The following is a 26,756-nucleotide window of genomic DNA, read 5'->3' on the forward strand; positions in this document are numbered from 1 at the left end:
ACTGAGTGATCCATTTCTGCTGGTTTGGCAACCCAGTTATGGGGTACGTAACACTTTCCTCTCAGCTCCCTCTGCCAATTCCTGTAGTTGTTGATTTCACTGCTAAAGGGGATTGGATATCTACATTTACCCCTTCACTATCTCTCATAATTTTTAGAATCTTAATTAAACCTCCGCTCAGCCTCCTTCATTTCAGTGAAATAAGACATCTTTTCTTATAGCTACACTTCTCCAGACCTGCCAGCATCCTCGTAAATCTCCTTCACATCTTCTCAATGCTGTTCCGTTCTTCCTGGAACGTGGTGATTGGAACTGTACACAGTATTCCAAGTGCTGAATTAACATATTCCTTCCATGCCCACCCACCAAAATCATAGATCATTCCTTTGAATGAATACAATACAAAGCTTGTGAAATGGCTTCTACTGGAACCCAGCATGTCGCAAAGGTTAGCTAAAACTACCTAATGCATCACTGGCACCAGCCTAGCCATCGTCAAGGATGTGGATACAGAAAGATGCCAGAAAATAGCCAGCAATATCATGAAGGATCCCAGCCACCCTGCTTATGGACTGTTTGTCCCACTCCCATCAGGGAAGAGGCTACACAGCATCCACTCCACAAACACTGGACTTAAAAACAGTTACTTCCTCCAAGTCGTCAGACTGACTACCACCTCCATCCATTAACCCTTACCACCAATACATCCACATCAGCCTCTCCTCTCCCTGACCCCCTAATCGCCTTTCATCTCCCCATGCACTGCCACTTTTTACCTACTCTCCGCACCTCATACCTACGCTGACACAGTTGTTATCTTACTTGTGTTTCCATGTGCCCTGCTGCTACCAAGAGGAGTTCAAACATTTCGTCCTCCTTTACGCACGTGTACTGAAGAATGACAATAAGCCATCTGGAATCTGGAATCTTGAATCTTGAAACTGTGCAGTCTGAATTAAAGCATAGTCAGACTTTCATTGCAATTTGCAGGACTTGGCTGTTGTAGTCTGACCACATTTTGTGGTGCTGACTCCCAGTCAGCCAATGTGACGGTGGAGGCAGTTCAAGGAGCCACGATGGACATGTCCATGTTGTGGCACTGTGGTCTTTTTAATGATTGATCTTGCCATTAGTATCTGGTGAAAAATGCAATGAATTCAACCAAATAACTTCGAAGGCTGTTAATTAAAAATTACATTTCGTTTAGCTCTCCTTGCCATCCTCCTTTTCCTTTTGTGTCTCTCTCTAACAGCTTTTCCCTCTGTGCCTTTCTCCATGTTGAGCATCCATATATCTGCTTTTCTGCAAGTCACCTCCCCCATCATCGGTATGAATGAGATCCAAGGTTTCACCATTTGTAGGATAAAGGCCGGCTTAAATCCGCAGTGGATTCTCTAGAATCCATCTTACGTTGTTGGCCTCAAGTTATGGTCTTCCCTCTCACATGGAAACATATTCACAACAGATTTCAAAATACCAACCCCTGAGCAACCTTTTTTTCTGAGGAACTGATTGTAGTCTGTTCAGCTGTATATTCTGTCAGATTTGGCAACGCTGTTTAAACAATTTTAATACTGTACTAAACTCCAGTAAGTTCAAGCCCAAAGCAATCAAACACTCCTCATATGTAACCCTTTCATTCCTGGGATTATTCTTGTACACCTCCCCTGGACCCTCTTCAATGCCAGTACATCCTTTTTAAGACATGGTGCCCAAAACTGCTCACAATATTCCAAATGCGGACTGACCAATGCCCTATAAAGTTTCAGTATTACCAACCAGGGAGAATATGCAAGGGCAGGAATGAACTCGGGCCTCGGACAGTGTGACACAGTGCTCTGCTTGCAGGACTGCTGGTGTCACTCACTTTATATAATGGAAGTGCACATTTAACTCATCCGGCCTAAACAATAATCAATCTGCTCTTATTGATGTGAAGCACCATCATAGCATTTTATGCTTCCATTTCAGATTTTAGTGCTTGTGATTTATTGGAGATGTGTGTGCTTTCAAGTGCGTTTTTAATATCTAAAATAGCACTTAAGATGCAACATTCTCTGATTCCAAATGCTGACCTATCAAAGCCTGATTACTTTTTCCTCTCTGTGGAGTGCGTTGAGATGTCTGCAGGGCTAGTGCCTGAGCGAACCCATCTGGCGTCCCAGTCAGCTTCTCGTTACAGTAACATATATTCACATGTCAGGTTTCTCAACATGAAAAAACAATATCGCCATGGGAGATTAGTGGATTGTGAAGTAAAAGTTTCCAGAACGAAGGGGCAGAACTTGGACCAACTGCATGAGATGAGTAAAATGGAACAGTCCTGAAGAGAATTCTTCCCAGAAATGATTGTTCCTTCAAAAAGCTTTCCCATTCAAATGAGTGTTCAGGGTGTTGGAAATGGCCCTCTGGCTATATGGAAGAATGTGATGGCAGAAACTTCTATTTAGATTTAATTTGAGATTACTTGCTTATTACATTGGAAGACTTTTTAGAATTTGTCGATTCAGACACTTTAAATAAACTGACGTGCACACATTTATTTATTTTGGTAATCATTAATGTATTACAGGTGTGAAGTTCTGAACTTATAGGGAATAGTTTTGCAAGGAAATGTATTACTTTTAGCACAGAAACATCTCAAGCATAGAAACTCCCTGAAGGAGCTGCAATTTTCACAAACTCTGTTTTCTCATAACCTCATACACAATTTACCCACTCATAAAAGCCAATTCTTCTTTCAGAGCATTCAATGTCTTAACAATCCCTTATGTAAGAATGTGCTCAACACTGAAAGCTCACTGCAAAGAATAACCTTTCCTGGTTTTAAACCTTCATAGAGTTTAGAATATCTACCTCACTTTATTGGGAACTTAGGGAATATATTTTCATTCAAAGCATTACGTGGTGTGGAAACCACTACCTGAAAGGATGATGGAGGCAGAGCCCCTCAGATATTTAAATATCTGATCTTTCTGTTGAAGTCTTATACCCTACAGGAACTAGGAAGTGTTTGCAACCCTTGGTCGAGCAGCCTGCAATGCTGTAAACTTCTTTGATTCCATGATCTCCTGTAATCTTTTCTGGAAAATTTTGAAATGAGCCCAGTTTCTTTAATATTACAATCAACAGGGAAATTTCTGAATCTTTTTCTTGCACTTTCTTAATGTGTCCTGACATATCCCTGCCAATGGAGCTTGATACAATAAATGCTAGGGATTCATTTTAAACACATAATTAGAACAAAACTCAAAAACAGTTCCAGCAACTGCCATGTTCTCTCTTTCAAAGCCCCAGCATTGTGGTTTCTTCCCCCTAATCTCCATTCTCACTCATCTCCCCTCCATTTATATCTCCTTCAGAAAGATTAGCTGTGATTAACAACCCTTCAACACCCCCACTCCTTCAGTCAGTACCAACATATTCTGTATATTTATGGTCTCACTCTATCACAGACCCACCCTCATCACCACTCCATCTTCTCTGCATCTGAAGACAATTTCCTTTCTGCCCATTTCTGGTTCTGGTGAGAGGTCATTATCCTGCATTGTTAACTCATTTCCCCTCTATACACTGACCTGCTGACAATTTCCAACATTTTCTCATTTCTTACCTGAGCTCTTGCTGTTATTTGGCCCATAGCTCCACGGGCTGTAATGTCATCGCTGACTGACAAGATTGTGTTTCAATTCTCATTCATGAGAGTTGGGTACTGCAGGTTTGGCTGATTTTTCCAATTCAGTAGACTTTCCTCCTGAACTTAGTAGCCTGTATCACCCTATCTCTTTCCCCTACTAATAAATAAGTAATAGATATCGAGAACAGGAGTTGTCGATTCCTTGAGAGTGAGTCCATAGGTTGTGGAACCAGTTCAGTGTTGGGGTGAGTGACGTTATTCCCTCTGGTTCAAGAAACAGATGGTTGAGGTGTAATAACTGTTCCTAAACCTGGTGGTGTGGGACTTAAATCTCCTGTACATCCTTCCAAATAGCAGCAGCAAGAAGAGAGCATGCATGCCCTGGATAGTGGGGGTCCTTGATGATGGAAGCTGCTTTTCTGTAACAATGCTCCATATATATGTGCTCAATGATGGGGAGGGCTTTACCTGTGATAGACTTAGCTATATCACAACTTTTTGTATGTTTTTCCATTCAAGGGCACTGGTGTTCCCATACCAGACCATGTTGCAACCAGATAAAGCTTTCGATGGCATACTGAATTTGCTCAAACTTCTAAGAAAGTAAAGGCACTGCCATGCCTTCTTTGTTAGGGCCGTTACATGCTGGACAGATACTCCTAAATGATAACACAAAGGAATTTAAAGTTACTGGCCCTCTCTACCTCTGTTTCCCTGCTGAGGACTGGCTCATAGTCTTCCAGTTTCCTCCTCCTGTAGTCAATAGTCAGATGTTTGTTTTTTCTGACGTTGAGGCAGGTTATTCTTGTGGCACCATTCAGCTAGATTTTCATTCTCCCTCCTGTATGTTGATTCGTCACCATCTTTGATTCGGCCAATAACAATAGCGTTGTCAACGAACTTACTATAAATATGGCATTTGAGCTATACTTGTCCTCACAGTCATAAGAATAAACCAAGTAGAGCTGGGGGTGGGGGGGTGGTGTGAGGTGCTGGGCACAATGCCTTGTGTGCACCTGTGCTGATGGTGATTGTGAAGATGTTGTTGCCAATCTGAATTGACTAGAGTTCACAAGTGAGGAAATCAAGGATCCAGTTGCATAAGGAGGTATTGAGGCCTTGGTCTTGGAGCTTATTGATTAGTTTTGAGGAGATGATAGTGTTCATTGCAGAGTTGTAGTTAATGAAGAGCATCCTGATATATGAATTTTTGCTGCCCAAATTTTCCAGGGTTCAGTGAAGAGCCTATGACCATTTGTGATGGTAGGCAAACTGGAGCAGATCCAAGTCACTTCTTGGACAGGAATTAATGTGATCCATCACCAACCTCTCAAAGTATTTCATCACAGTGGATGCAAGTCAGTGAGGCAGGTTACCAAGTTCTTCTTGGGCACCGTTATAATTGAAGCTTGCTTGAAGTAGGTAGGCACCTCAAACTGCTAAAGATATCAGGAGACAGTCCAGCCTGTTGAATAGTACAGCTTTTCAGTACTTGTTCAGGTACTCTGTCTGGGTCAGTTACTTTCCATAAGTTCACCCCCCTGAAGGATGCTCTCACATTGCCCTCAGAGACTGAAATCACAGAGTCATTGTCTTCGGTGGGAGTTGGTGAAGCTGCCTCATGTTTTGGTGGTCAAACTGAGTATAAAAGGCATTGAGCTCATCTGGGAGCAAAACCTTGCTGTCACATGTGTCACACATCAAAGTTGCTGGTGAACGCAGCAGGCAACTTTGATGTGTGTTGCTTGAATTTCCAGTATCTGCAGAATTCCTGTTGTTTGCGTTATTGTCACATGTGTCATTTGGTTTCACTTTGTAAGAGGTGATAACATTCAAGTCCTACCATATCTGTTGAGCATTCTTCTCTGGTCGAAGTTTGGTCCAGAATTGCCACTTCTCATGTGAGGTGGCTTTCCAGACGTCACAACTGCACCCCTTGTATTTTACTTGGCCGCCAGATCTGAACACTACTAATCTGGCCCTCAGATAGTAGTAGACCTCTTGGTTCATCCAGGGCTTTTGGTTGGGGAAGGATTTGAATGAGTTTGTGGGGTCGCACACATCTACGACAGTTTTATAAGGTCCATGATAACCATGGCAATTTCGTTCAGATCCTCTGATGAATCCTTGAACATAGCCCAGTCAACCAGTTCCTCTGCCTCCTGCGATCATAACTTTGTTGTCCTTGTCTCTGGAGTTTTGCTCTTCAGCCTCTGCCTGTGTATAGGTAGGAGGAGGACGGCCAGATGATCAAACTTCTCAAAATGCAGTCTAGGGAATGAACGGTAGGCACTTCTGATGGTAGTATAACAGCGGCCAAGCGTGTTGGGGCCCCGGTGCTGTCGGTGATATTTTCATTATTATCAGGCAGAGATTTCTTCAAACAAATCTAATGGAATTTCCAGCTGATGTTTTGAAAGGTATCGGGGTAGGCTGTTTCTGATTTGCTGATTGCTGTACTCAACACCTCAAGTGCTTGCTTAACATCAGCCTTTGTCGGTGTGTAAGCTACGATCAGGGTCATGGAAGAGAACTCTCTCGGTAAGTAGAATGCACGGAATTTAATCATTAGATGTTCCAAGTCGGGAGAACAAGAGTGTGACAAGTTTGCTACATCTGAGCACCATGAAGAATTAATCATGAATCACAAAACCCCAACTTTTGCCTTCCCTAAATTTAACGCAGATCAATCCATCCATTAGATCAAGAATCCCCTCAGGTTTAATCACTGGATCCAGCATGTCTTGAGTGAACCATCTCAGTGAAACAGAGAACGCTGCAATCTCTCATTTCCCTCTTAAGAAACAATCTTGCTCTTAGGGCCTTTATCTTGTTCTCCGGTAACTGTACATTTGCCAACAAGATGCCGTGTGAAGGAACTTTACACTCCACCATTTTAGTCAGGCTTGGAGTTCTCCACTCCTTCCTCCCTTCCAGCCATGGTGATGTACCAATGTACACTTAAAGGTGCCTTACCTGCAATACTAAGAGTTGGGTCCACTGAGCCCATCAGAAGATCATAATATTTTAGCTGTTTTACAATCACTGAAATATTTTGGAAAAGTTACCTGTTTTCATGGGGAGAAGTTGCTGCAGTCTGTTCCTTCTAGTCTTTAAATAGTCTTTGATTAGAGTCTTTCCTGATTGAATTAATGTTGTTTGTGGTACAGTAGTCTGTTTGCTTGTGTTAGAAGTAAATATGCTTGGATCAGTTAATTTTTGTCCCCTGCTCTTCAATTACTTATCCAATTTCCCTTTGAAACCTCCTGTTGAAGTTGTTTCCAATGTGCCAGTGCATTCTCGATCACAACAAGGTGCACCAGCACAGTGGGGCAGCTCCAGGAACCTGGGCTCAATCCTGACGTTCCTGTGATCACGTGGGTTTCTTCAGGGTGTTCCAGTTTCCTCCCGTGTCCCAAAAATGTGCAGTTGATAGGGTAATAAGCCACATGTGTGTGGATGACTGGTACAATTTGGTGGTGTGCTGGGGTAAGTTAATGGAAATATGGGGATGGGTTAGGGTATGATTAGTGTAAAAGTAGGTGGTTGATATTCAGTGTGTACTTGGTGGGCTGAGCAGCAACAGTATCAGAGAAGGTGAACATAGGCTTCTATGAGACTATAACTTTTCCACTCACTGTATTTTGGCTCTTTTGCCAATCACCCTAAATACAGTCGGCCCTCTGTATCCGCGGGTTCCACATCTGTGGGTTCAACCAACCGCAGATTGAAAATATTCAAAAAAAAATTCCAGGACGTTCCAATTTGCCGCACACCGAGCACTACGCTTAATCCATGTGAATGAAGTGATGTGTAGGCATACCCTGCTGTAGCCTCCCGCCATTTCACAGATCCCAGTCTCTCTCCAGCACTCGTTTGAGCATCGTTCACCTCGCGTCTCGTTCGTTCGCTACCTGTGTTGTGTGCACCCTTTGTTTCTCTGAAAAAATGGCTCCTAAAAAGCAATTAAGTGGTCAAAGCAATTCCTCAAAGGCCAAGAGGGAGCGTAAAGTGCTATCTCTCGCCAAGAAAATAAAAACCTTAGATCTTTTGAAAAGTGGCTTGTCACTTGCTGAAGTGGGACGTAAGGGCGGTAAGAACAAACCCAGCATTCACACAATAAAGCAGAAAGAAGCTGAAATTTGTGGAAGTATTAGTGCTACCCCTACAATGGCAAAAATGATCTCTCTGGTTCGTGATAAAGTGCTTGCGAAGACTGAGAAAGCATTAAGAGTGGCTAAGAATGTCACAGAATCATATCCTTGTGGATGGCAAAATTATGCATGAAAAAGCACTTAGCCTCTATGAGCACTACTGTGAGGGGGTTGAGGAGAGCAAGAGGAAGGAGTTTAAGGCTAGTAAGGGATGGCTGGCTAGCTACGTAAAGCGCTACAGCCTCAAGAACTTAAAGATCACGGGAGAATCGGCATTGGCTGATGCCGAGGCAGCATCAGTTTCCCAGAGGAGCTCAAGAAACTCACAGAAGAGAAAGGCTACCTTCCAGAGCAAGTCTTCGATTGTGATGGAACGGGCTTGTTCTGGAAGAAGATGCCCAATCGTACCTACATCCATAAAAGTGCCAAGCAGGCCCCGGGTTTCAAGGCCTGGAAAGATTGCCTTACTCTGGTGCTGTGTGGCAACACAGCAGGTCACATGATCAAGCTAGGCCTCGTCTACTGAGCAAACAATGTCCGGGCCCTTAAGAACGAAAACAAAAATTGCCTGCCCGTGTTCTGGCAACACAACAAGAAGGCTTAGGTGACGGCCATCTTGTTCTTGGAATAGTTCCACTAGTGCTTCATTCCGGAAGTGAAGAAATACCTCGAAGAGAAGAGGCTGCCATTCAAGGTCCTCCTCATAATTGACAATGCTCCTGGCCATCCCCACCCTCTCTGCTTCACCGAGGATAACGTGGAGGCGATGTTCCTCCCTCCTAACACGACATCACTGCTGCAGCCATTTGATCAAGTCACCATCAAGTGCATTAAGGCGACTTACACCCGCCTCACTTCCGGGACGATTCGTGCTGCCCTTGATGAACTGGAAGGTCTGCTGAAATCCTCTACAGAAGATGATCATGCAGAAGATTTAGAGGAGGCAGAGCCATCAATTTAGACGCTTGAAAAATTTGCAGCAGTTTTTCAACAGGCGCAGGTGTTAAAGAATATGATCCTCGAGTACATTCCTTCGATGGAACTAAGCCCCCGTGTCACCCGAGGGATAACAACATGCCTACAAGCACTGCAAGATTTGTTTGATGATGCAAAGAGAAAGAAGAAACAGCTTCCTACAACAATGTTTCTAACTAAAGCATCTGCAATTGCGAAGCTCAACCTTCAATGCTTGAAGATCCTCAGCCCTCAACCTCCACAGATACTGACATTAGTATTATTAAGCCTCCTCCAAAGCGTCATTATTCCCTAAATAATAGAGTAAACTAACTACTTACATAGCATTTACATTGTATTAGGTATTATAAGTAATCTAGAGATGATTTAAAGTATACAGGAGGACGTGCGTAGGTTATATGCAAATACTACGCCATTTTATATAAGGGACCTGAGCAGCCGCAGATTTTGGTATCCTCGGGGGGTCTTGGAACCAATCCCCCACGGATACCGAGGGGCAACTGTGTACACCCTTTTTTCTCTGCCTTTTGTCATTTATTTAGTCTATCAAAGCCTTTCATGATTTTTGAAGACCCTCATCCAATCTCTGCTTAAAGGAAGTCCTTGGCATTTTAAAGCTCTGCACTCTTCCCCCAATTTGCTAATACTTCTCAGGAGAAAAATTCAAATGTGGTGACTGCACCTTGGATATTAAGAGGAGTGGATTATTGGGAGTGATTTGTTGGATGGAATACTTCCTGTCATTTTCTAGAGTTTCTTTTAATTTTATTTGATCTGGTTCCCTTTATTATTTAGTGTTTATTTTCTCTGTGTTTCTTTGACTATTCCCTTTTCTTCTTTACAATTTAATTGAGCCTTTTTGTAAAGTATTGTCAGTGACAATTTAGTCTCATGATTAGATCTGGGGCTGTTGCACTTAAACAGCACTTTGAATGAGTGAAATATTGCAGTGCTCTTCACTGGAGCATTCTTTATGCTATGGGCACTAAGTCACATGAGGACCTGTTATGACTGGCAGATAAATGCTTGAGCAAATGTATGAGTTTAAAGAATATCGCAGAGGAGAGAGAATCAGAGGAACCAGGACAAATTCCAAAGCTAATCTTGGTTGGCGAGGGGACAGCCACTAGTGATGGGGTGATTAGAATGGGGGAATGTGTGAGAGTACACAAGCAAAGGAATGTGATGATTGCAGAGGGATGCTGGGTTGATGAAGTTGATGAGAAGGGTAAGAGTGAGGCTATGGAAATATTCACCTTGAAGGACTAGAATTCTACTAAGGACATACTGGGTACAGTTCAGAAACTTGTACCTTGTCGATTTTGACTATTTTTAACCCGTGTGTATCTTCAGGCCTTCAGGAAAACCTTTAATCATGCCTTACATCTCAATTTTTCTGCTATTTATCTATTTCATAATCATTGGATATAGACACAAGCCCTTCAGCACATTATGCCCATGCTGATAACCAAATGCCTCTCTATACTACTCCTGTCCTATGTAAAATATAAGTATGCTGTGATTTGCGTAGAATTTATTCCTTCTTCAGGCCATTAGCACATAATCTCATTTTGACTCTTATCTATTTGATTTATTAATGGTTGGATGAGATGATAATACTTTTGTTTAAATTTTGCTTCCTGTCTTCAAAAGTAATTTGAAACACACAAAGTCTTCTGGAACATCCCAAGGACATGGAAGGCATTTAAAAAATCTTTCTTTCTTCCACCTTTGTTATTGACTTCCCGGTATTATACTTTAATTCCAACCAAACAAGTTCTGTTTTAAGCTATTTCCACAGTTCAAATCTAGAGTGAAATCTTTGATAAATATTCTCATTCTTTCTGCTCTTTTTCTCCTAATTTTTCATGATTATTGTAAATCAAATATGCTAATCTCTCCAAGAAGACAGCAAAACACTCAGTAGATCAGGCAGTATCTGCAGGAGAATCAATGGCCATTTGTATCCAGGATCCTTCATCAAAATACATTCATGCTCTATACCATAGGGAGAGCAACACACATAAAAGTTGCTGGTGAACGCAGCAGGCCAGGCAGCATCTCTAGGAAGAGGTGCTGCCTGGCCTGCTGCGTTCCCCAGCAACTTTTATGTGTGTTGCTTGAATTTCCAGCATCTGCAGAATTCCTGTTGTTTCCATAGGGAGAGTTTTTTTTTGGCCACCAATGATGAGTGAAATTGAGAATATTAGTTGCTGGTTGTCCTCATTGGATTTCATACTTTTTCCAGTATTCAACTGCTTCCTTTTTTGCAAGAAGGTCAAAACAGCTAAGGACTGTTGTATGAGGAGAGATCAACTAGGTTTGATTTCTCAAGCATTTAAAACAAGGTGGTGATAAAATTTGGGCAGGGCTCAGCAGACTGGATGGGGTCGAGGGTATTTCCCCTGTGTGAGATCTCCAATGCAGGGTCAGTCTTGGGTTACAAAACAAGGAATTAATGACGGAGAAAGAAGAAATTACTCAGAAGGGTGTGCATCTCTGGAATTACCACCAGAGGGCACTGTGAAGGTCCAGTTCATGAACATAAGGTGAGAAGAGATGAAAAATGGGATGCATTGGATATGATTTTCCAGAACTTTCTTGATTTCAGCAAAGTTCCTTTTCTTTTCTCAGAAAATTTCTTTTCTCAGAAAAGTAGAACAAGGGAATGTTAAGGAAGTTGACCAAATAAAATCATTAAAGCTGCCAATGCTAGAAATCTGAAATAAAACCAGAACTTTTTTATTTCCCAGAACACTCAACAAATCAGGCAGCATCTGTGGAGAGAGAAACTGGATTAACAGTTCAAGACAGATAGTGTTGTTGAAACAGCGAAAGAGAAAATATATTAGTTTTCAGTAGTAGAGAAGGTGGGGAAGGAATGGGCAGAAGAAAAAGAATATCTCTAGAGACTAAGTGACATAACCTGGCAGCTAGAAGTACATTTTGTTGTTGCTGATGCTAATGGAGACAGGCTATTTGATTAGAAGGTAAGGACAATGGAATACTCTGTTGGGGAGGAGAAGGATGAGAGTAGAGATGTGGAAAGAAGACTCAGCTGTGGTGTTGGAAAATCCGTCCATCGTTACAGGGAAAAGAAGAAGACAATTCAAAGGCACCTGTGTGGAGTATCTTGTCATCAGAGTAGATATAACGGAGACAGAGAAACTAGGAGAATGGATGAGATGTAATCATGGGCTCTGTCCACAATGATAAGGGGAAACCCTGGTTCAGGAAGAAGGAAGGCACTTTAAAAAAAACTCCTGTGCAGGAAGTCTCATTATCAGAGCAAATATGACAGAAAAGCTGAAAAGTAATTAGCCCAGCATCAATTGACAGGATTCTATTAGAGTAATTAATAAAGTGATTGAGATAGAATATAACAAGCAAGTCAATGTGAGAAATCACAAAAGGAACTCGTGTTCCACAATTCTAGAATGTAGTTAGCAGTGTAAATAAGGGATGTAATGGGTTTAGACTTTCAGAAGCCATTAGAAAATGGGCCTCACAAATGTTTTCCTGAACAAAGTTAGGATCCATGGAATTAGGAATGATGCAATGGCATAGATTAAGAATTGGTTATTGATGGAGAACAATGTGGAAAGAAATAGCTTGTTTGCAGCTTGGCAGACTGGTAGAGTGTTTCAAGGATCATTGACTGGCATTCAGCTTTCTACAATTCATATCCATGATTTGGAACAGGGATTACATATCCAGCCACTGGGAACATGATCTGTTAGGAGGGTGCAAGGAGATTGTTTGGGAATTCTAATGGGCTTTATGATTTGGCAAGAATGAGGCATGTGTAGAAGTATGAAAGTGTCCACTTTGTTATGAAGAATAAAAACTTGGGAAAATATAAACTATTAGCAAATATCATTATCAAGACCAGAGTTTCCTAACTTCTTTTATGCCATGGACCCTTACCATTAACTGAAGGTTCCAAGGACCACAGGTTGGGAACCCCTGATCTGGACAAAATCAGGACTTTATTGATCAATGGTCTTGGCCTGAAATGTTGAATTTGTTCATTTCCAAAGATGCTGCCTAACCTGCTGAGTGCCTGCAGCATTTTGTGTGTGTTGCTCTGGATTTCCAGCATTTGTAGAATCTCTTATGTTTATCTTTATCCAGATATTGCTATGAGGGATCTGTGCTTACATATCACAGAAAATCTATGATGTTAGTAAAACAAATGGCACATGCTTTGTGGTGAGGGGTTTGGCTATTAATTGAAAATATGTGAAAAACACTGCTGGTATACTTTGTGTTGGGCTGTTTGCTTGAAGAAGGATGGCAACACGAGGGAGAGCTGTGTACATTCAGCAGAGGGTTTGCTGGGATGAACAAATAACATATTAAAGTTGGATACAGCATTATGAGCCTATATTCTCTTAAGCCAAGAAATGAAAGTGATCTTATTGAAGTGTATAAATGTTCTTGGCATGCAGCTGTGAGAGAGTTTTCCTTGGCTGAATAATCTAGAACCAAAAAAATCTAGAAACAAAACATATTTCTTCCCATCTCATTCAGCGTAGAGATGGGAGAAATTTCTTACAATAAATTATGAATATCCTGTGCAATTCCCTTCACTAGAGGGATGAGCATGCTTGGGTAATATTTTCAAGGATTCAACTGACAGGTTATGGTTACGAAGGAAATTAAAAGATAAAGGGATTGAATTGGAAAGTGGAGACATGACGGAATTTAGGTGCTGTAATCTGATTCAAAATGCAAAGTGCAGAGGAACTTGGCAGGTCAGGCAGCATTTGGGGAGCCAGCAGGATGGCTGATGTTTCAGGTTGAGGCCCTGTAACAGTCTTGATATAGAAATTGACTATCTTTCTGAATGATGATGGATCAGGCTTGAAAGACCAAATGGCCTGCTCCTGCTCCTGTTTCTAGTGCCCTTATGTCAGTTTGTTCAAGGTTGCAATATAGAACATATTTTTCTTTTTCAGATGGTGTTTGAAGTTGCCTTCAGCAGCATGACTGAGGGCTATGTTGCACTGGATGATGTTTCCTTCTCTCCACATTTCTGCAGCAATGAACCAGGTAAGATGTTCCATCCTTCTTCTTAATGGTAGGTTGTGTATCCCACAGAGACATTTTGCATGGATATCTACCTTCAACAATGGAGAGAACTTGCAAACAGCATCAACAGTTCACATTGCTCATACATGGACAAGAGGAACTTTTAGAACAACAATAGACTATCAATATTGTGTCCAATAAATGGGTAGCTGTATCTTGATTAGAAGAGTCTTCTTTCCTTCTTTAATTAATGATTTTCCCCCAGTGTAATCCTGAGACACAAAGAATTCTAGAAGTCCTGAACTGGGTTCCTAGTCACCAAATTGAAGATAGCAGCATGTGAAGTGGATTGATTGGGAGTTGGTGAATCCAGCCTGAGTCCATTCCATTTCTATGACCACACCCTGTCACTGCTGATGTCAGTTATTGGACATGTGATATGGAGTTAAAGCCAAATATTCTGGAAGTAACCCAGCTGTTCAGCCAGTGTTCATGGAGGGAGAAGCAGAGTTAATATTTTGCACTAAAATGTAAGAAATAGTAGGCCATTTGTCCCCATTAACATTGGAACATCTTTAATCCCTTACCCTTTGATCTCCAAGAAGCTGCTAATTAGTCCTAAAAGTACACAGTGACTAACCTTCCACACCACACTTGGACGATTCAAGATTCGCTTCTCTCTGAATAAAGAAATTTATTTTCATTTCTTCCCTGAATTGAATTGACTTTATTCAATTCAACTCTCTATGTTGAGATGATAAACATTGCGTATTTGTCTTCTCTCTCCACCACAGGAAGGATATAATTGCAAAAGTGGCAAAGGTTCACCAAAGTGATTCATGGGGGCGAAGTTTGTTATATGACAGGAAATTAACAGGAATTAATACTGTCTACAGATTAGAATTATGATAGATGATCTCATTTGTTACTGGATATGACAGGATAAAGGCTGAGATGATGTTTCCCTGGCTGAGTCTAAAGAGGTTCTTGCATATGCATACCCTTTTTCTTCCTTATGTTGTTGGCTATATCCATATCTGACTAGGCCTCAACTCTTTGGAATCCACTTCACTGAACAAGCTTGTCATCCCGTCCTGAATATTTCCTTCTTTGGATAATCACAAGTTCTTTTTGACCATGGAATGAAAGCTGGCTCATTTTATTATCAATTTGTGCTTATTCCCACAAATTACCTCACCAGAAATGGAATTATTATTATGTACAAAAGGCACAAGATGTTCTTACTATTTTTTAACTGGTATTGTTTTCCATTCAATAAACTCAACCAATGGATAACCTTTGCCACAATGAGAATCCACTTTGATTAATTCGGCAAAGATATGCCCACTCACCCCAGTTGTGCTAGATAACCTGGCGGCAAATGAAGAAATAATTTTCTTGTTAATCTATCCTTTTTTCATAAACAACTTGCTAAGCATTGTTTTACCATCAAATTTGACCCATTCTGTTCTTCAACTGCACAGAGTACATAGATGTAAAGTCTTTCTCTTGCTGTTGATCCATAGTTGATCTGTTCACTCATGCTTCAGCACTTCATTACGTTTGAAGACCTTAAGTTATTCTGCAATTACAAGAGGAAGTTTGCCAGAAGCAAAAGAGATGTTCAAAAGTCAGTTCACCAACATCTCTTCAAGGGTAATTAAGTATCGGCAAGTCCAGCATTTATTACCTATTCTTAATTACTCTTGAGAACATGATGGTTACTATCTTCTTGAACATCTAAATCTTTGGGTAGCCATATGACAGGGGTCCCCAACCTTTTTTGCACCGTGGACCGGTTTAATATTGACAGTATTCTTGCAGACAGACCGACCGGCGGGGAGGGGGGGTTGGTGTTCAGGTTCAACAGTGCGTGACAGGGGATGAGGAAAGGTGCAGCTGACTCATATCATTTCATATCGCCAAATCATATCGTTTGCTCGTGGCCCGGTAGCACATGCTTTGAGGTCCGGTACCGGTCTACAGCCCGGTGGCTGGGGACCACTGCCATATGATATAGGAACAGTATTAGGCCACTCGACCCATTGAGTTGGCACCGTTTGATCATGGCTGATCCATTTCCCTCTCAACCCCATTCACTTGCCTTCTGTCCATAACTTTCATGCCCTGACTTATCAAGACTATATCATCCTCCACCTTTAACACATCTAATGACCTGGCTTCTTCAGCTGCCTGTGGCAATGAATTCGACAAATTGATCACTCTCTGGCCAAAGAAATTCCTCCCCATCTGCATTCTAAATAGATGTCTCTCTATTCTAAGATTGTGCCCTCTGGTCCTAGGTTTCCCCACTATAGGAAACATCCTCTCCACACCCACTCCATCTAGGCCTTTCAACATTTAAAAGGTTTAAATGAAATCCCCCCTCATTCTTCTAAATTCCAGTGAGTGCAGGCTCAAAGCGATCAAACACTCCTCATATGATAAGCTTTTCAATTCCTGAACAATTTTTGTGAACCTCCTTTGATTTCTCTCCAATGTCAGAACATCCTTTCTTCAATAAGGGGCCCTAAACTGCTCACAGTACTCCAGGTGAGGCCTCACCAGTGCGTTATAAAGCTTCAGTATTACATCCTTGCTTTTACATTCTCGTTCTCTCGAAATGAACACTAACATTGCATTTGCTTTCCTCACCTGCTAGTTAACCTTTAGGGAACCCTGCATGAGGAATCCTAGGTCTCTTTGCACCTTGGAATTCTTTATTTTCTCCCTGTTTAGAAAATATTCTACACTTTTATTCCTTTTACTGAAGTGCATAACCGTAAACTCCTGACATTGTATTCCATCTGCCATTTCTTTGCTCATCTGTCTAAGTCCTTCTGCAGCCTTCCTGCTTCCTCAACCCTACCTGCCCCTCCACCTATCCTCAAACTCGGTGACAAAGCCAGCAATTCTGTCTTCCAAATCATTGACCTACAATGTAAAAAGAAGCCATCCCAACACTGACTCCTGTGGAACACCACTAGTCACCAGCAGCCAGTCAGAAAAGGCTCCATTTATTCCCATTCTTTGTCTCCTGCCAATCAGCTAATATCTTAACTGTAATACCATGAACCCTTATCTTGCTGAGCAGTCTCATGTGCAGCACCTTTTCCAAGGCCTTCAGAAAGTCCAAGTAGGACATCCACTGATTCCCCTTTGTCTATCCTGCTTGTTCTTTCTTCAAAGAATTCCAACAGGTTTGTCAGGCATGATTTTCCCTTAAGGAAAACATACCATGTGCCTCTAAGTACCCTGGAATCTCATCCTTGACAATTGACTCCAACATCTTCCCAACCACTGAGGTCAGGCTAACAACCGGCCTATAATTTCTTTTCTTCTGCCTCTCTCCCTTCTTGAAGAGTGGAGTGATATTTGCAATTTTCCAGTCCTCTAGAACCATTCCAGGATCTAGTGATCCTTGAAAGATCATTACTAAAGACTCCATAATCTCTTCAGCTACCTTTTTCAGAACCCTGTGGTGTAGTCCATCTGGTCCAGGTGACTTGTCTACCTTCTGACCTTTTAGATTCCCAAGCACCTTCTCCCTAGTAATAGCAACTGCACTTACTTCTGTCCGCTGGCACAATCGAACTTTCGGCATACTGCTAGTGCCTTCTACAGTGAAGACTGATGCAAAATACTTATTCAGTTTGTCTACCTTTTCCTTGTCCCCCATTACCACCTCTTCAGTGTCATTTTCTAGTGGTCGGATACCTACTCTTTATATAAACATCTGAAACAAGATTTGGTATCCTATTTAATGTTTTTAGCTAGCTTACCTTCATATTTCATCTTTTCGCTCCTTATGGCTTTTTTAATTGCCTTCTGGTTTTTAAAAACTTCCTAATTGTCTAACTTCCCACTAATTTTTGTTCTATTATATGCCCTCTCATTTGCTTTTATGTTGGCTTTGACTTATCGTCTCAGCTACAGTTGTGTCATCTTGCCTTTAGAATACTTCATTGGGATATACCTATCCTGCGCCTTCCAAATTGCTTCCAGAAACTCCAGCCATTCCTTCTCTGCTGTTACCGCTGCTAGTGTATTCTTTTAATCAACTTTAGCCAGCTCTTCTCTCATGCTTCTGTAATTCCCTTAATTCCATTGTAATACTGATACATTTGACTTTAGGTCTGTCTCTCAAATTGCAGTGTGAATTCCATCATATTATAATCACTGATCCCCTGATGGTTCCTTTACCTTAAGCTCTCTAGCAAAATCTGGTTCATTACAGAACACCCATTCCAGAACAACTTATCCCCTAGTGGGTTCAACCACAAATTGCTCTAAAAAGTCATCTTGTGGGCATTCTGCAAATACTCTCTCGGGATCCAGAATCAGCACCAATCTGATTTTCCCAGCCCACCTACTTATTGAAATCCCCCATGATTATCATAACATTGTCCTTCTGACATACATTTTCTATATCTCACTGTAATTTGTATTCCAAATCTTGGCTGCTGTTCAGAGGCCTGTATATAACTACCATGAGAGCCTTTTTTTTTTAAATGTCTTGCAGATCCATAACTCTAGGCACAACGATTCTACATCTTATGATCCTATGTCACCTCTTTCTAAGGATTTTATTTCATTTTTAACCAACAGAGCCATGCCACCCCCTCGGACTACCGCCTGTCCTTTTACTACAATGTGTATCCTTGGATGTTAAACTCCCAACTATAATCTTCTTTCAACCACGACTCAGTGTTGCCTATAATGTTATACTTGCCAATCTCAAACTTCACTACAAGATCATTGACCTTATACTGCATGCATTCAAATTTCACACCTTCAGTCCTTCATTTTGTCACCCTTTTCAAATTTGTCCCCCTTTTACACTGCAACTCATCCCACTGACTTCAATTTTACCCTAGCATCTGCCTATTCTTCCTCGCAGTCTCACTACACACTGCCTCTGCTTGTATACCACTTGCCCCATCCTCAGTCCTATCACTCCGGTTCCCATCCCCTTGCCAAATTTGTTTAAACACTGCCCAACAAACCTGTCCACAAGGAGACTGGTCGCCCTCAGGTTCAGGTGTAACACGTCCCTCTTGCGAAAGGTCATACCTTCCCCAGAAAAAATACCCAATGATCCAGAAATGTGAAACCCTTTCCCCTGCACCAGATCATCAGCCATGCATTCATCTGCCAAATCATCCTGTTCTCACCCTCAGTGGTGCATGGCACAGGCAGCAGTCCAGAGATTACTACCTGGAGGTCCTAATTTTCAGCTTTCTACCTAGCTCTCTAAATTCTTCTGCTGCACCTCCTCCCTATTGGTGCCTACGCCGTTGGTGCCAATATATTCCAAGACTTCTGGCTCCCCCTTTAGAATGCTGTGGGTCCGATCCAAGATATCCTTGACCATGGCACCTGGGAGGCAACTTACCATCAGTTCGTCTTTATTGCGTCCACAGAATCTCCTGTCTACTCCTCTAATTATGGAATTCCTTTTCACTACCGCAGTCCTCTTCTCCCTCCTTTCCTTCCAAGCCATGTGGCCAGACTCAGTGCCAGAGACACATTCGCTGTAGCTTCCCTCTCGTAGGTCATCCACCCCCAACAGTATCCAAAGTGGTACACATATTACTGAGGGGAATGGCTACAAGGGTACTTGGCACTGGCTGCCCATTTCTTTTCCCTCTCCTGACAGTCACCCAGGTACCTGCCTCCTGCAACTTAGAGGTGACTACCTCCCTGAGCCTCCTATCTATCATGTCATCAGTTTCCCATATGAGCCATCTGTCACTGAGCTGCAGCTCCAGTTCCTTAGCATGGTCTTTGAGGAGCTACAGCTTGGTACATCTGGTGCAGATGTGGTTATCTGAGAGGCTGCAGGCCTCCTGGAATTCCTACATCCCATAAAGAACACAACACAACCCCTGGAGCCATTCTCACTGTCCCTTGCTAATGAATCTCTGTTTGATTGGGCTGCCAGAAGCGTGTGAACACTCCTTATTAAGATCTCAACCATGGACCTGTGAGTTGCCCCTCTCTGGCTCCAGGTTCAATTGGACTGCCAGAAAAACATCCTGCAGCAAATCACCTGCATCAGCAACTGCAGGATCTAGAACCAGTGACAAGAACGTTTCTGAAGGAGGGTGAAGTGCACCTTGATGGTGCAGCATTTCTAAGTACCTGCTGTCTTCAGCCAAGCCTGTACATATGAACATTCCCACTTAAACCCTTTTCTGAGAAGAGAAGTAGAGGATAATATTGTTCTTGAAGCTCCACTAACTCTGGGCAGCTGGGCAACTACTCTAATGCTGAGGCTCAATGAAACCTTAATCCACAAACAGTGCAAATGTTTGTCTTAAACTTTTTTCTTATGATTGCAAGATCCTGTTAGACATTGGTAAGACAGATACTGCAAGTCCAGTTCATTGGTGAGACTGTCAGCGGGGAGATGTGTGGCCTCAGTTGTTACGTGGACTGGACCCTCATGCCCCAACATTACCTGAGGTGCCAGAAGCGGTGTGGGAGGGATCAGAGGTGCAACAGCCGCACTTGATTTTGTGCTGGGTTAGGGACTGGCCCCTGCGGGCTGGCTCTCTCATCGGTCCTACTCTCCAGCGTTAGCTCCCTGGGAGACAAGGTGGATTGCCTTCGTCTGTGGCTGACCCAGTGTGAGATGAGGAACTGCTGCGCGTTTGTCCTTGCAGAAATGTAGCTCCAGGAAAAACAACCCATGCACCATCAACCTTCAGGCCACATCACTCAAGGACGTGCTAATTATTTTGCAACTTTATGTGCTGTGTGTACTGTAGGTACTGTGTCTTGCTCCTTGGCTCCAGAGAACTGGTGTTTTGTTCAGCTGTTGACATGTATGTGGTTGAATAACAATTAGGCATGAATTTGAACTGGAGTTCAGATTATTCTTCTAGATTGTTTCCAGCTAGAACTCCTCTTGGGCAGTTATAAGTTTGGCAGTAGTCAATTACCTTGGTGGAGATGCAGACAGCAGAATATTATGGGGTTGGTACATGCTTCTGTTGTGTAATTTGGAATTACTCTTTTATGTGAATGTAGTAGACTGAATGGTTGGTTTCTGTGCTCCGCATTCTGGGAGATACTGAGTGGTATTTTCTTCTTCTGTTGAGTCAAGCTCTGCTCTTTGATCCCTCTGTGGCAAATTGCAACTTTGATCAAAATCTCTGCAATTATACCCAAAACCACATGGATGGCAAAAAATGGACCAGACAGATTCGAAAACCAAATCTGTTCCGATTTGGAGATCACACAAGTGGAATGGGTAAGATACGTTACATTTGTGCGGTATATTTTGCTTGCTGTTCGGGGAAGAGTGTATTATTATTAAGTGAAATCAGCAGTAAATATGACACATGAGGTTCAAGTGAAATGCAATGATAAAATAAGCTTAATTACTGATTGATAACATCTGTTAAAGAAAAATTAAATATTACATGTGTGGATTGTAATTCCCTTGCATAAACATCTTAAAGCTGATGTGTGGGATCCTGCTTGATGTGACTCATTGCTCTCAAAGGTGTGACAGCCGCACTTGATTTTGTGCTGGGTTAGGGACTGGCCCCTGGGGGCTGGCTCTCTCATCAGTACCACTCTCCAGTGTTAGCACCCTGGAAGCCAAGTGTGAGACAAGCTGGATTGCCTTCATCTGTGGCTGACCCAGTGTGAGATGAAGAACAGCTGCGCATTTGTTCTTGAAGAAAGGTAGCTCCAGGAGGCAGAGTGGTAACCAGGCCTCTTCTCCACCGTAACCACCCCACCCAATAAAACAGCTTCCTTTTTTTTAAATGTCACTTTCAGCGGCATTTGATGTAAATTTAAGTAACTTAAAACATTAAAATGATTGCGTAATAATTAAAAAATTAATAAAATGCATTTAACTGATGTAAATCAATTACAAGCTTGAGCTTAAGGAACATATATACAAATTGCACAAACTTAACTTTTTATTGAAAGTTAGTGATTCCCATTTAAATGAATAAGGCCACTGTCTGTATATCAGACAGAAATCACCTCTGCACTCATTTGTAGTGTGTAGACATGGACGTTGAAGGCATGGTAAACTTCACTGGGTGGCCAGGTAGTAATTTCCTAAGGAATAATTGCCACATCAGAACTTCATTCAACCCCACAGAATTTTTAAAATAATAAGAAAAAAATCTTTAAGTTTTGAAAATCTTTATTCATAATATTTCAGCTATCATCATATGTGTATGCTTAAGTGCTTATTTCACATTGTGTACAACATTTCCAGTGGTGGCTAAGGGTCATGCTTTCTAACTTGATGGCTAGCTGTCCAAGGGAATGCTTCCAGGCAATTAGGTGTTCATTCAGATTGTTGATTTCCCTCCGGTGGACACCAGCAACCCCTTGGAAATGATACCTGATGGCCATCAGTATTAACAAAGTAAATCCCACAACACAGAATTCAATTAAAATTGCATCCATTCTTTTTTGTTAAATACCTTCATTTTTATTCAACAACCATGGCATCAATGAAAAGTCTGGAAATTGCAGTGAGCTATTTTACTGTGTGTCAGCATAAAGTTAGTCCCACAACAGCTGTGTTCTTGAACTACCCTGGCTGAATTAGACAGCTGGACGGGATCCCAACTAGGAACTATAAATATTAACAAATCCAATAGGGGATTCAATAACCTCTTCATAAGAAATCATGGAAAACTGTGGCATTTATTCCCATGCAGAGTGATTGAGGTAAACAGTAGAGATATGTTTAAGATGATAGGTTTAAGATGTCTCAAGTGAACCCCCCCCCCCACTTTGGAGTCACAGTTTTGCTCTGGGTGCATTCCTTCCCTCAAATAGAAATAGATGTGCAAAAGTGGACGTGCTGTCGTCAGAGAAGTATGTGAGGCCTTAATTGGTACATAGCTTTAAATTATCTGCAACCTAAGTTCTCTACTCTCATGGCCTGATAACCTAATGTGAAAGCTGTGACAGTTTTGGTCCAAATAGTCATTCAATTTATGATATAAAAAAATTTTGAAACCAGTTCTGAGGTTGTCTTTACGACTATTTGTAAATGGTGAAAGGAAAGGCAGGTAGAGGCCAGAGGGAAATCCGCTGCTTTAGTGTCTTGATGCTCAAAGATACAGCTATTGTTGGTGGATGGTATAAATTTCAAAATCTGGGGGCAGGCACATGTCCAGAACCTGAGGAGTGCAAAGATTAGAGGACTGGAGAAACTGTAGAATTGAATTTAGATTTAGATAAAATACAGTTGAAGGTTTTAAAATCTACATGCTTAGTGACCTGGAGTTGTGGAGTGTTGGGAGAGGGGGCAGTTGAAAAGAATCTGTTGTAATTTAGGGGGTCGGGTGAACTCAAGCTTTTGTCCAGTCTGGGAAAGTCTCTGCACAATTAAGCTGCAGAGTGCTTCTATTGGTCTTACTGGAACTCTTAAGTTTATGGGTGGTCTTGACTGGTTTTCCTAAAAACACAAATGGAGAACTGTTTAAAGATTAGCTAAGGAGAAATAAATTTGCGGTAGCATTTGATGGAACAGACTCTCGGTATTTTATGTGTATTTTTCTGTAAGTCTCTTGAGTATCTCTAGGGGTTGTGTTGCTTTGGGTTTATTGTGCTGGTTCACCAGCAGATGCTCTCTGACTTTTCATAGGTGGCTTTCTTATTTCCAATGCAAGATTTGGATATCATCAGGAGTACGTGGCCCACCTAATAGGCCCACTCTTACTAGCCAACCTCCAGTACTGCTTGCGATTTTTCTATGCACTAAATCATTTTATATCGGAAGATGCCCTTGCTATCTATATTTATGATGAAATGGACAAAGTCCAGGAAAAGATTTGGACAATTCCCAAATCACCAACAGGAATGTGGATTCAAGCAGAAGTCAATTTCCAAAGACTGGAGCCTGCTAAGGTAAACTAAAACTCCGTTCTCCATGTCCACCAGTCCCATTCGCCTCCTGACCAACACCAGGCAGTATATGGATCTTAAAATTCTTTGCTTTACTTTCAAAGTATAGTTGGTGTTGCCTCTCTTCAGCAATGTAACCTTCTCCTCCTCCACGGAACAAAACAAGATCTCTGTACTTGCTCAATTCTGCTCTTTACAATGCCTGAGAACTTAGTGAATCAACCATCAGCTCCTCAGTTGTCAGCTACAAAGGTACTGAGATCTGAATTCCCTCCTTAAGTCTCTCTGTCCTTCAATCTGTTCACTATCTTAGAGCAAATACTCAGTCTTCTAAAATTCCAAGACTTAATGGAGCACTTTTGCAACACAAAAGCATGTAGCAAGAATTCCTTTGTAGTGCACTGTAATGCATATAACATTGAAGCAACTCTGGATCAGTTGCATTTGAGTTGGCCTTCACTTAAAGAGCATTTCATATTCTTAAATATTTATTTTGAATACGCACACAAAATACTAGAGGAACTCAGCAGGTCAGGCAGTGTCTGTGGAGGGAAAAGGAACAGTCAACATTTTGGGCCAACCCGTCATTAAAACTGAAAGGGATGAATCCAGAATAAAAAGTTGGCTGAAGGGGGAGCAGCACAAGCTGGCAGATGGTAGGTGAGGAAGAATGTAAGTGTGTGGGAGAGGGGTAAGTACAATTACGAAGAAAGCATAACAGTGGCTCCACTTCTTTAGGAGTTTGTGAAGATTCGGCTGCATCGCAGCCTGGTATGGAAATACCAATACCCTTCTATGGAAAATCCTACAAAAAGTAGTGGATATGGCCCAGTCCATCACGGGTAAAGCCCTCCCCACCATTGCCCACATCTACTTCGAGCATTGTCACAGGAAAGAAGCATCCACCATCAGGGACCCCCACCATCTAGGCCGTGCTCTCTTCTCACTGCTACCATCAGGAAGGTGGTACGGCAGCCTCAGGACTCACACCACCAGCTTCAGGAACAGTTACTACCCCTCAACCATCAGGCTCCTGAACAAAAGGGGATAACTTCACTCAACTTCTCTTGCCCCATCACTGAACTGTTCCCACAACCTATCGACTCACTTTCACTGACTCCATCTCATGTTCTCGATACTTATTGCTTATTTTTTATCTATTATTATTATTATTATTTTTCTTTCTTTTTTGTATTTTCAGTTTGTTGTCCTTTGTACACTGGTTGTGCAGTCTATTTTTGTCTTTCATTGATTCTATTGTGGTTATTGGATTTATTGAGTATGCCTGGAAGAAAATGAACCTCAGAGATGTATATAGTGACATATATTGATAAAAATATTACTTTAAGGGGTAATAGAAGGGAATGATGTGAGAAACTAGGAGATGATGTATGGAAAAGGTAAAGAGCTGGAGAAGAAGAAATATAATAGACACAGTAGACTATGGAATAAAAGGAAGAAGATGAGGAATCAGAGGGAGGTGACATGCAGGTCTTGAGAGCAAGGAAGGTGAAGAGAAGGGGCATGAGGGCCCCAGAATGAGGAAGAACAGGTGGGAGGGTAAAATCCAGGCAAGTGATTACCAGAAGTTCCAAAAATTGATGATGTCAAGTTGGAGACTACCAAGATAGAACATGAGATGTTGTTCCTCCAACCTGCATCTGGTCTCATTGTGGCAGCAGAGGAGGTTGTGGTCAGATATGTCGGCGGCAGTAGAGAAGGCCATGGACATTTTGAATCAAAAATTTAACTATTTTCAACAATTCTTATGTTTCTAATCTTTTAATGCTATCAGATTTTCTGTTATTTAGGCATATCGAGATTGCTTCCAGCAACCCAAAGCCAAAGATAACAATTCAACTTATGCCAGAAGTTGAACTGACATAAGAATTTTTCTGATGCTGGATATCCGGAGTAACACACACACAGTGCTGGAGGAACTCAACAGGTCTGGGGCTGAAGAAGAAGGAATTTGATAGGAGAGGAGAGTGGACCATGGGAGAAAGGGAAGTTATATTTCCGACCTCCCCTTCCCCCTTCTTCCATTCCCCACCCTGATTCTCTTCTTACCTATTCTCTTCTCCTCATCTGCTTTCACCTCCTCCTGGTGCCCTTCCTTCTTGCCTTTCTCCCATGGTCCTCTCTTGTAACCTATCATATCCTTTCATCTTCAGCCCTTTACCTTTTCGAGTTATCTTCTCCCAACTTCTCTCTTCATCCCACCTCCCCCAGCCACCTACCTTCTTCCTAACCCGACTTTACCCGTCAACTTCCAGCTTGCGCTTCTTCTCCTCCCCCAACCTTCTTACTCTGGTTTCTTCCCCGTCCTTTTCTAGACGTGATGAAGGGTCTCAGCCTGAAATGTTGCTTGTTTATTCATTTCCACAGATGCCGCCTGACCTGCTGAGTTCCCTCAGCATTTTGTATGTGTTGCTGTAGTTTATAATATGACATTGATAGGATGAAGAGCTGGGCAGATGCAGTACCTGTGTTGAATGATTGATAGCTGTAAAAGAAAAAAAAATATTTTTTTTAATATTAATTCATGCTTTTCTTGGACTCAAAACACTCACATTATCTCCTCATCATATTTTCTAGTTCCCATTAACCTAGAGCACAATTTCATTAACTTCAACATTTTTCTTTTCTGCTTTTATTGACTTTTGGAATTTTAAAAATTAACCCCTTAGGACTAATGACACAATCATTATTAACTAAAATAATGATTTTGCAGAATTTTTTTGTGGGATGTTGATGTGCTGTCATGGCAGGCAATCACACAGAATCAGAACTACCTTCAAGCCACTGCTGACTGTATGTTAAAGGTATTCCCGCAATGTTGTTCCGTAGGGAGTTCCAGAGTATGATGAAGGAGTGCCAGTGTATTTCCAGATCAGGGCGCTGGGTGTTTCTGGAGGTAAGCTGAAGGTGGTGATGTTTCTGTGCACCTGCTGCACACATCCTCTAGCTGGTGGAGGACAAACAAATGGGAAGTGCAGTGGAAGCAGTTACTTTTTGTTTAACAAGACTATGAGATTTTGAAAGGTACAAAAGGTACCCTT

At 41.8% G+C, this 26,756-nt stretch overlaps 1 protein-coding gene and 1 long non-coding RNA gene across 3 annotated transcripts in view; one reads left to right on the plus strand and one right to left on the minus strand.

Annotated features, from left to right (window-relative positions):
- The window catches only part of mamdc2a (MAM domain containing 2a), a 114,253-nt gene that overhangs the window by 53,942 nt on the left and 33,555 nt on the right, over positions 1-26,756 (plus strand). The window contains exons 7-9 of one of the 2 annotated variants that reach the window (XM_072258105.1): positions 13,728-13,821; positions 20,912-21,058; positions 23,435-23,697. In XM_072258105.1, the coding sequence (XP_072114206.1) occupies positions 13,728-13,821; positions 20,912-21,058; positions 23,435-23,697 (504 nt within the window). The remainder of the gene's footprint in view (positions 1-13,727; positions 13,822-20,911; positions 21,059-23,434; positions 23,698-26,756) is intronic. The other variant, XM_072258106.1, reaches the window with a different exon arrangement.
- Positions 22,012-26,756, minus strand: part of LOC140197718 (uncharacterized) — a 64,307-nt gene continuing 59,562 nt past the window's right edge. The window contains exons 3-4 of the long non-coding RNA XR_011885996.1: positions 26,181-26,200; positions 22,012-22,177 (exon numbers count right to left, since the gene is read on the minus strand). This is a non-coding gene — a long non-coding RNA (uncharacterized lncRNA). The remainder of the gene's footprint in view (positions 22,178-26,180; positions 26,201-26,756) is intronic.

The sequence above is a fragment of the Mobula birostris genome, chromosome 5 (genome assembly GCF_030028105.1).
Source record: "Mobula birostris isolate sMobBir1 chromosome 5, sMobBir1.hap1, whole genome shotgun sequence".
NCBI classification, from domain to species: Eukaryota; Metazoa; Chordata; class Chondrichthyes; order Myliobatiformes; family Myliobatidae; genus Mobula; species Mobula birostris.